Source organism: Salmo salar, chromosome ssa03, assembly GCF_905237065.1.
Source record: "Salmo salar chromosome ssa03, Ssal_v3.1, whole genome shotgun sequence".
Classification (NCBI taxonomy): domain Eukaryota; kingdom Metazoa; phylum Chordata; class Actinopteri; order Salmoniformes; family Salmonidae; genus Salmo; species Salmo salar.
The window spans coordinates 30987093-30997615 of record NC_059444.1 but is presented as its reverse complement, the minus strand read 5'-3'; the positions used below and the strand labels follow the sequence as shown (position 1 = coordinate 30997615).

At 42.3% G+C, this 10523-nt stretch overlaps 1 protein-coding gene across 1 annotated transcript; it reads right to left on the bottom strand.

The window, feature by feature from the left end:
• Nucleotides 1-1434: 1434 nt before the first annotated feature.
• LOC106599909 (interferon regulatory factor 4) lies at nucleotides 1435-10398 on the bottom strand. Its single transcript, XM_014191260.2, has 9 exons — nucleotides 10226-10398; nucleotides 9506-9705; nucleotides 8914-9100; nucleotides 8144-8229; nucleotides 7803-7989; nucleotides 5417-5509; nucleotides 4536-4934; nucleotides 3945-4057; nucleotides 1435-3598 (listed from the first exon to the last, which is right to left on the bottom strand). Exons 1-9 carry the CDS (start codon nucleotides 10233-10235, stop codon nucleotides 3449-3451), a joined length of 1425 nt encoding a protein of 474 aa, XP_014046735.1. The 5' UTR covers nucleotides 10236-10398; the 3' UTR covers nucleotides 1435-3448.
• Between the last annotated feature and the right edge of the window lie 125 nt (nucleotides 10399-10523).

The window sequence follows — 10523 nt, the reverse complement described above, 5'->3', positions numbered from 1 at the left end:
TGCGGATGTTGCCTGTAATCCATGGCTTCTGGTTGGGGTATGTACGTATGTTCACTGTGAGGATGACGTCATCCGTGCACTTATTGATGAAGCCAATAACTGATGTGGTGTACTCCTCAATGCCATCGGAGGAATCCTGGAACATATTCCAGTCTGTGCTAGCAAAACAGTCCTGTAGCTTAGCATCTGCTTCATCTGACCACTTTTTTATTGATCAAGTCACTGGTGCTTCCTGTTTTAATTTTTGCTTGTAAGCAGGAATCAGGAGGATAGAATTAAGGTCAGATTTGCCAAATGGAGGGCAAGCTTTTTTACACAATTTTAATCAGAAGAATCTCCTCTTTGTAATTATGTAAGTCTGGGCAGCGAGCTTGGTTGTCATTGATCACTAGACCAGAAATAGCCAGAAGTTTTCATTTTTTCCCTACTGTACCATCGATGTGCGGATGTTTAGTTTACTTATTTATTTTTGCCCTAAGAACAGATTGTAGTGGTAAAATAAAAAGGGATACATTTTTGGTGCCATTTAGGGGAAGTGGAATTCTAAGCATCACCAGTCAGAAGAGGATCTGCAAAGGTTTGTTTCAATTCATCTGCTATGGCCTCATGCTAGTGTTCCAGCTCAGCCAACGTTTTCAGCCTTGGGTGAATTTTGACTCATTCTATTGTCTAGCCTACTGTTGTCAATAGTTGTCTCAGTAACATTCTATTAAAATGGATATTTGCATAGTGGAGTCTTTTGTTAAGACATGTAGCTAGATAGCGCAACAATGAACCATAATCCCAACTCATGATGTTACTACCCTGCATGAATCTGCAGGTAACTAACCAACCAGGTTCAATGTTAGCTAGCTAACATTAGGCTATAGCTAGCAAAACAAATGGCTCTGAAATACGAATAATATTACTACACAGATCATACATGTAACATTAGCTAGCTAGCCAGCCAGCTAATGTTAGCTAGCTAGCTAACAGTGCACTTTTACTTGAAATGAAAATGACCTTCTGGCAAAATCAGAAAAGTGTAATATCTGAAAATGTAGCTAGGTAGACTATCTTACCCGTAGACATGGATGGACGCATCTCCCTCTCTCATGGATGCCACGGTTGCCCTTAGTTTGAAAATGTAATCCGGAGACAGGTGTTTTCTCCATCTCCTTGGCTATCATACTCGAATTCCACTGATTTCAAAACTCGGTCCTCCAGAAAGTGGAGAGCAACACTTATGCAGTTCTACTACAATATCTATATATATTTTTAAAGCTGCTTTAGACAGGATTACCTACACATACTGACTAGTTCAAATAGACAGAAGCGTTCTACACGGCAGACCAATCCAAACTCGTCTCTCGGCATGTCCAGCCCACTCATTATCTCAGCCAATCATGGCTAGCGGGAAGGTTGCTGGCTTTTCTCTGGCTAAACCAACTAGGCTTGTAATTTAACAATTTTATTCGTATTTACAGATGGCATACAAGTTTGTTATTAAGGCACATGAAAGTTCACAAGCTCCAGAAGCCATTTCTGTCAAAAAAAATGCATTTTGATAAAAATATACAAATATTACGTTCAAATGGCTCTCGTGTGAAGTAGTGACCTGCGACATATGCCTTATTTCCTGAAACGGGTCACATATTTGGTAGATAGTGGAAACGCCAACCAGATGCTTCACATTTATACATTCGGTGAAATATCTGTCTCATTGTTCTGTCTGTGGCTGTAGTATGAATCTGCAGGTAGCTAAAGCTAACCAACTAGGTTCAACATAAGCTAACTAGTTAACATTAGGCTATAACTAGCAATGCAAATGGATTTCTGAGACAAAAATAATATTACTATACAGATCATACACGTAACATCAGGTAGCGAGCCAGTAAGCTAACATTTGCTAGCTAGCGAACAATGAGCTTTAACTTGCAATGAAAATGACTTTCTGACAAAATTTGAAAAGTAAAATACCTGAAAAATGTAGCTAGACACTTATCCGTATACATGGATGAACGCTTCACTGCAGACTGGAACCACTTTAACTAATTAAGACGTCCTGTGTCTTTTCCATTTTATTTGTAGCTAGCTACAGCTTATTTGGCCCGTTGTGTCATGTCACTCCGGTTCACACTGATTGTGTGCAGAAAGTAGTCCATCACAACTTTTTCCCACAGATCTTGTCTATAGTGCCTGCTAAATTCAGGGCAACAATGTTGTTGAGAACAGTAGCAACCCTTTTGCAGTTCTCCATGGCTGATGTTATCTCTTTCAAAAAAGCCGCCGTAGCATGGATTATCAACACATACTGAGCAGCTCATGTTATAGACAGAAGCGTGCTACATGGCAGATCAATCTGAACTCATCTCTCAGCATATCTCAGCCAATCATGGCTATCGGAAGGTTCCTGTCTTTTTTTCATGGCTAAACCAACTAGGCTCATAATTTAACCAATTTATTCGTATTTACAGATGGCATACAAGTTTATTATTAAGGCACATGAAAGTTCACATGCTCCAAAAAGCATTTCTGCCCAAAAAAGGATTTTGATATAAAAAAAAGGTTTTTCCTTAAAATGCCTCTCCTGTGAAGTAGTGACGTGCAACATATGCCTAGCTTCTGGAAATGGGTCACATTAAGCCTCTTCTCCCTTTCTCCTGAGGGCTACTCCACTTCCTGTGCACCTGTGACTGGTGCTTCCTGCTTCTGTCAGTCACCCTCTGCTTCACATTGGTCCTCGTCCCCTCAAACCGCATCCTATACACTGTCAGAATGTCACATGCAGACACACATATGCACACCCGCCCGCACACACACACACACACATACACACAAACATACACAAGCACATGCATCCCTCTCTCGTTGAAAACAAGTGTTAGCAAGAGAGAAAATGAAGCGGGAGACAAAGAAAGAGAGAGAGATGGGGAGAGAGAGACAGGGGCAGGCTACCTCCGCCCCCATACCACTACCACAGGTCAGGGGGTGTTGTGGGTTTCCTACAGATGTCACCGGAAAACACACTATCTCTTGTGATAAGCCTACACACACCACACACTTTGTAGCTATAATGTATCAAGGATCACGTGGGAACCAATGCTAGGGTCAGCCTAAATCCAATCACTTCAATTATCTACAGCTACAACAGAAGTGCAATGTAAAGATTTACAAATCAAAAGACTTATTCAGTTTTCCATATTGTTTAAAAAAAGACAAATAAATGATGATTACAAACGTAATTGTAAGGCTGTACAAACTAGGGTAGATACTTCCATCTTTGATCATCTTTGGCTCAAACTGTTGACACTGATGATGGAGGCACAGTCCAGTCTTACGTTGAAATCACAGTGAGGCATTTTAGTCCAAGACCTGAGTATACTGTATACATTACAGTAGTTGTGAAGTTAAGCTCATTGGTCTATCTACATGCATGTCCATGGCTCCTGAGGCATGTTTGTATGTGTTACTCCTGCATGTGTTGGAGGGTCCTCTGGTAGTCTCCTGAAGCTGGAGGGGAGCTCTCTGTGTGTCCCTGGAGCTCATAGTCCCTAAGGTAGTGACTGCTGTTCTGCTGGGTGAAGTACAACAGGTCCCTGGCAAACATTGGCTCCACCTGCAACACATACAGAGGTCACACTATGAATGATGAATGACAATGAATAAAGATTGCTTACATTTACCAAATCTCTCCCTACCCCTCTAGTTTCTGCAAATCTGTAATGTGTAAGCAATATGCACTGCACTGTTTATATCAATCCGGGCCCTACAGATCTACAAACATTGATGAGTTGGGGTCAAGGGGGAGGGAGCGATTTGGAACCTGTTGATAGAGTCCTTCCTTTCACATCATGACTAACAAGGCTAAGCAGGCTATAGAGAAATCATTTAGTTTAAACCTTTCTCATTTTGGACTGTTATTGTAATGCATTAAAACAGTGAAAGTATGTGGTGTACTGTACCTGTGCTGTGATCATCTTGGTCTGGCGTTGGGGATCTGGGTACTCGTCGCCAAAACACAGCACCACCTGATGCCTGGGCATGGGACGGCCATGTTGGGCATACCCCTGCAGCTCTGGAAGGAGGGAGGGAGTGTACAATGAGTTTCTCACTTTATTTCACCCCAAATCACCAGTTTGCCCTCTAACAGCTGAAAACAGCTATTTTGCTCATGAAGGACGGACCTTCAGCTGAAGTGGGCTGGGTATTGTGAAACAGTAGCACTGCAAGGGACATGCTATGCTGAGAGAATAAGGTTCACAGAATCAGAAAGAGGAGTCAGTGAAATCTTTTTCCAGTCATTTGTAAGGAAGTCCTTGGAGTGAAAAATGAGTGGTGCACCTGAAAACCTTGGCTGTTTCATGGAGAGACTCCACGGACAGGCCGCCGCTAAGAACGTGACAAGTCTTTTACCCACTGATACCACAGTATGGAGAGGGAATTTACATTCTATAGTACGCCTCCTCCGATCATCTTCATCATCATCCTCACCCCCATTATCATCATCATAATCAGCGTCATCATAAGCATCACAATCAAATACTGTTTCTCACCAGTGAGGAACTGCTGAGTGTCAAACAGCTTGCAGGTCTGTTCTTTCTCCAGTTTGTTGGGTTTGTCCGTGTACGGGGCCAGCGGGCCCTCCCAGTACACTCGGCTCTGGCAAAGCCGCTTGGCATAGAGCCCATCTGACGCCATCCACAGGAGTACGCCCCTCTCCAGGACATTGGGTAGCTTCTCCGCCCCCCTCCTCTGTGACTCGGGGTAAGGGGACGGGAACAGCACCACTTCTGCACCGCTGTACAGCTTGTCCTCAGGGCAGGTGGAGGACGGAGAGGAAGACGAGGAAGAGGAGGAGGAATAAGAGGTGATCTGGCAGCCTTCAGGACCAGAGGTGGTTACCTTCTTGACCAAAGCCTCACGGTAGAACAGGGACACATGCAGTCGGAAGTCTGGAGGAGAGAGGGGGGAGGTTGTTAGAGAATAAACAAGTGATTCCAAATAAAACAAGATGGACAGCTGTCTGAAAACGAATGTATAAACAGTGTATATAGAAAGGAAGTGAATGAGGGAAGTTAGCAAACTACTGAACTTTACGACTTTCATAATCAGGTTACTTTAACTGTAGTGGTCTCTACAGTTACCCATCTAAAACATTAACAATATACTCATAGAAAACACTTAATATGAAAACAAACAACTAACCTTATTAAAACCCAGATTAGGGAAGTAATTGTCCTATAAATAGCTTCTAGTTTCTAGTGGTTGGTAACAAGAGATAACAATTCAGTACACTCCACTACATCTTACTACTCCTGCCCTTTGTGTCCAGCTGTCATTGCCCTGTTCGGTGGTGTAGCAGTAGCATTAGCTTCAGCAGCAGCAGCAGTAGTAACTAAGTAATGTAGTAGTAAGAGAATAAATATGTCTTTACCAGAAAGGGTGGCCATGTTGTGGTCCATTGTAAATGCTGTGGGGTGGGACTCTGAGGAGGAGTATGAATAGAAGGAGCCAGTGAACTGATAACCTGGGAGGAAAAGATGAAAGGAGTATCGTTATTAACCAATTAATTAGTGTTTACAGAGTACATTTAATCGCGGATAAAGCACTACACCTTCTTGTCATGATTTTATCTCAGGAGGAACCTGACTAGAGCATGTCAAATAATGCCCTCAATATTTTGTAGAAGTGGCAGCCACCAAAGCCTTCACTGTCAACCTAAAGCTTTTTTTACAACATGTGTGTTTGTCATACAATAGTACACTGTTTTATATATATATATATATATATATATATATATATATATATATATATATATATATATATATTCTACCAGTCAAAAGTTTGGACACACATACACATTCAAATATATTTTATATTTGAGATTCTTCAAAGTAGCCACCCTGTGCCTTGATGACAGCTTTGCACACTCTTGGCATTCTCTCAACCAGCTTCATGAGGTAGTCAGTCACCTGGAATGCACCTGGAATGCATGAGAAACAAGATTCTCTGGTCTGATGAGACCAAGATTGAACTCTTTGGCCTGAATGCCAAGCATCACGTCTGGAAGAAACCTGTTACCATCCCTACGGTGAAGCATGGTGGTGGCAACATCATTCTGTGGGGATGTTTTTCAGAGGCAAGGACTGGGAGACTAGTCAGGATCGAGGGAAAGATGAACAGAGCACAGTACAGAGAGATCCTTGATGAAAACCTGCTCCAGAGTGCTCAGGACTCAGGAGTGCTCAGGGGCAGAATGTCAGATTTGTACCTTGTCAGCTCGGGGATTCAATCCAGCAAGGCCAGAGGGGGTGTGGTATGTGGCCAATATACCACGGCTAAGGGCTGTTCTTATGCACAATGCAATGCGGAGCGCCTGGATACAACCCTTAGCCTTGGAATATTGGCCACGTCCCACAGACCCCCAAGGTGCATTATTGCTATTATAAACTGGTTTCCAAAGTAATTAGAGCATTAAAAATAAATGTTTTGTCATGCCCGTGGTCAGCCAATCAGCATTCAGGGCTTGAAACACCCAGTTTATAAATATATGTACACAGTACACTGAAAAAAATATATAAATGCAGCATTAAAGTGTTTGTCCCATGTTTCATGTGCTGAAATTAAAGATCCCAGAAATGTTCTGTATGTACAAAAAATGTATTTCTCTCAAAGTTTGTGCACAAATTTGTTTACATCACTGTTAGTGATTATTTATCCTTTGCCAAGATAATCCATCCACCTGACAGGTGTAGCATATCGAGAAGCTGATTAAACAGCATGATCATTATACAGGTGAACCTTGAGCTGGGGACGATGAAAGGCCACTCTAATATGTGTAGTTTTGTCACACAACATAATGCCACAGATGTTTGAAATTTTGAGGAAGTGTACAATTGCCATGCTGACTGCAGGAATGCCCACCAGAGCTCTTGCCAGAAAATGTAATGTTTTAGAGAATTTGGCAGTACTTCCAACCAGCCTCACAACCATAGACCCTGTGTAATCACGCCAGCCCAGGATCTCCACATCCGGATTCTTCACCTGCCCTATGGTGGCGGTGGGGTTATGATATGGGCAGGAATAAACTATGGACAACAAACACAATTTCATTTTATCGATGGCAATTTTAATGCACAGAGATACCGTGACGAGATCTTGAGGCCATTGTTGTGCCATTCATCTGCCGCCATCACCTCATGTTTCAGCATGATAACGCACGGCCCCAAGTCGCATGGATCTGATCACATTACCTGGAAGCTGAACATGTCCCAGTTCTTCCATGGCCTGCATACACACCAGACATGTCACCCATTGAGGATGTTTGGGATGCTCTGGACTGGATCGACATGTACGACAGCGTATTTCTCTTCTCGCCAATATAGAGCTACTTCGCACCGCCATTGAAAAGGAGTGAGAAAACATTCCACAGGCCACAATCAACAGCCTGCTCAAATCTATACGAAGGAGATGTGTCGCGCTGCATGAGGCAAATGGCGGTCACACCAGATACTGACAGGTTTTCTGATCCACACCCCTACCTTTTTTTTAAGGTATCTGTGACCAACAGATTCATATCTGCTTTCCCGGTCATGTGAAATCCATAGATTAGGGTTTAATGAATTTATTTCAATTGACTGATTTACTTATATGAACTGTAACTCAGTAAAACCGCTGAAATGTTTCCTTGTTGCGTTTATATGAAGGTCAAATAAATCAATAAAAATAAATATACTGTGTAATCTTATCTCTCCATTACCTGTTCTTTCCTATAATCAGTGCCCACCCCATGACCGTGGCCATGCTATGCCATGCCTCACCATTATCTGTGTGTGGCCCGGTGTGCCACAGTCGGCTGAGTGGCGGTGGGTAGTGGCACTGGCTGTACTGCAGCTCAACGTGGGGTGGCTGGTGGTGCTGAGGCTGAGGTTGCTGCTGGTGGTCTTGTGTCTGGCTGTACTCCTTCCACTCCTTCCTCTCCTGGGGAACTATGTAGCCGCCAGACACCTTGGGACAAGCCAGGGGGAGAGGAGACAGCTGTTAGTCAGATAGTGGTGGGTTCCTGATCCACACACAGCAGGAAGAGAGAGAGCTGTGAAGAACTTTGAAGCTCTTAAGACCTTTGAAGCTACATGTTGCAGGGGTAAACGAATGACGTTACCTGGCTGTGTAGAGTTGGGTACAGAGAGTGCATGGGGTAGTTGCTCTCTGAGCTCATATGTAACGTTGTCTCTGACATCTTGATCGCTACATTACAGAAATGTAACATTAGACATCACACATAGAACTCTCTATATTCCAATCTACAATGCACAATGCAAAATGATGTGGCGGTCCCTCAGAAATGTGTGTGATCCTCAATAAAAAATGTCACTATAGTCAACATTATTAGAGCCTTTTCAACAGAGCTCACATGCTATTCAGCCCCTTTTCAAATAGTTGAATACAACAACTATACAAGCTTGCGATAACATCTTTTGATTCAAGAGTTTGAACCCCCATGTTGCAGGTTTGGTCTCTACGAGTCACTCCTGAGACTGCTTAATGAGAGTGACAAAGGGGTCTTCTGTCTAGCCTTCAGCCTTCGTTATGCAAGGTTAAGTGTGTATGTTGTGCATTCTGCACTGGTAAACCGAAGCCCTCTAAAAAAAGCTCAGAGGCCTTTTTGGTAGATGCATCGGCTTCCTCTCGGCTTCCTGCCTCATTAGACGATGGAGGCAAAATGAAACATTGCTGGCTGTATGTGTGTCTACTCGGGTGTGTTAAGAGTTAGCCAGTGTTTTCATTACCTTTGACATATGAAATCTGTGACATCACCTGCAGGTAGTCTATATCATTTAATTATGGTACAGTAGACATTTCTGACAGCAGTTTACACTCGTGACATGGACTTGACTTTGGAAATACAGCAATTAGATGAACAAAACTTGCCTCTCTTAGCTCCCTCCGGTATGATTCTGTAGACTTTGTAAGGGTCTGATATATCAAGTTGGCTTCTCTCCACCAGCTCGTCAAAGTCATTACTTTTGTTAAGAGCACATCGCAGTCTGGTCTTCCATGTGGGGGGGTCTGGTTTGTCCACTCCTTCCCTGTGTTTCCCTTTGAACAATGCCCAAGCCTGCAATAATCAACAGCATAATAAATTGACTGATTTACACTTTCTCTCTGCATTCAATTTAAATGTATCTGGCAATAAGTAAGGCATTATTAGGCCTGCATCAAAATCAACATGTATTGGTCTTTGTCTTAAACAAATATCCATTGCCTTGAACAAAGATGATCACTTGTTATAATGTACAAAAAAAACAACAGGTAGTCTATAGAAAATAATGTAAATTACACCTGCCCGAGTAGACTAGGTATGGAGAGTGAATTGAGTGACTGAATATGATTGAGTTAGCAATACTTTATGGGGTACCTGCACACTATATTCAATATTCACCAGTTGTATATAGTAACTAAATAGTAGAAGAAAAAAACTGTAGAGAAGTATGGTGAAGTGACTGCGTGGGTCCAAACGCACCTTGAAGAGTGCAGCATCCTCGTCTCGATTGTAGTCCTGTTTGCCCGCATGTTTCCACGGGATCCTGAAAATGCTTTTCTCGCCATTCTCCCAAACCAGTCCGGCATAGCTACTGCTGTTAATCTGATCGATCAGCCACTGTCTAAGTTTCCCGTTGCCGCAGCTCACTGACAGACCGCTGTCCCCCTCTAAGTTCATCTCTGTCAAAAAGCACATGCAATAGAAGGATGGGCATAAAGATAATGTGCGTTGCAATAAGGTCGTTATCATGCAATGCAAAACAATGTCAGTTGATGCTGAGTGATGAAGGTTAATGTGATCAGGGAAGTCATACTTTTATAAAAATGCCATGCTTTCATGAAATGAAGCTATAATATCACAACTTATTTGATAGTATATATTTTTTGGATGAAATATGCACTAAAACATTTATTATTATTTACTTTTGAATTGCATAAAAATAAATCACATAGAAAATAGTTAGGCCTTAATTTAAGAATGAAACCCTTCTGGATGTCTTGGGTTATTTGAATTCAAAGACAATGGAATTCATATTTTGTAGGCTCATAAGTAAAATCAGAAAAACAGTGTTATAATCACATGAATAAAATAAATAACGTAATGGTCTTAAGTGCATCAACATCACTGCATCAACTTCAGAACATTCTCCTCTCTTATGTTTCCTATATAGCCTACTGTGAGTGAGAATAAACTCCTTACCTCTAACCATGTGAGCTTCTCTGACAAGTGATGAAATCAATTTCACTGACACTGTTCTCAAGTGAGAGCATCGGGTGCCCTATTCATATAGTTAGTCACATCTTGATGTGTCGGTGCCGCGACTGGGAGGAGCTGCAGTTCTCTGAAGCTTATCGAGAACAACCTACAGTCGGTGGATGGGGAATCCCTCTCGAGTGGCAAACACAGGAAGCAAACGTCACCATGGAATGGAACAATTACCTGTGTCAATATCAAAAAAGAAACTCCCTAAAATCATAATTATGTCAATAGATTCCAT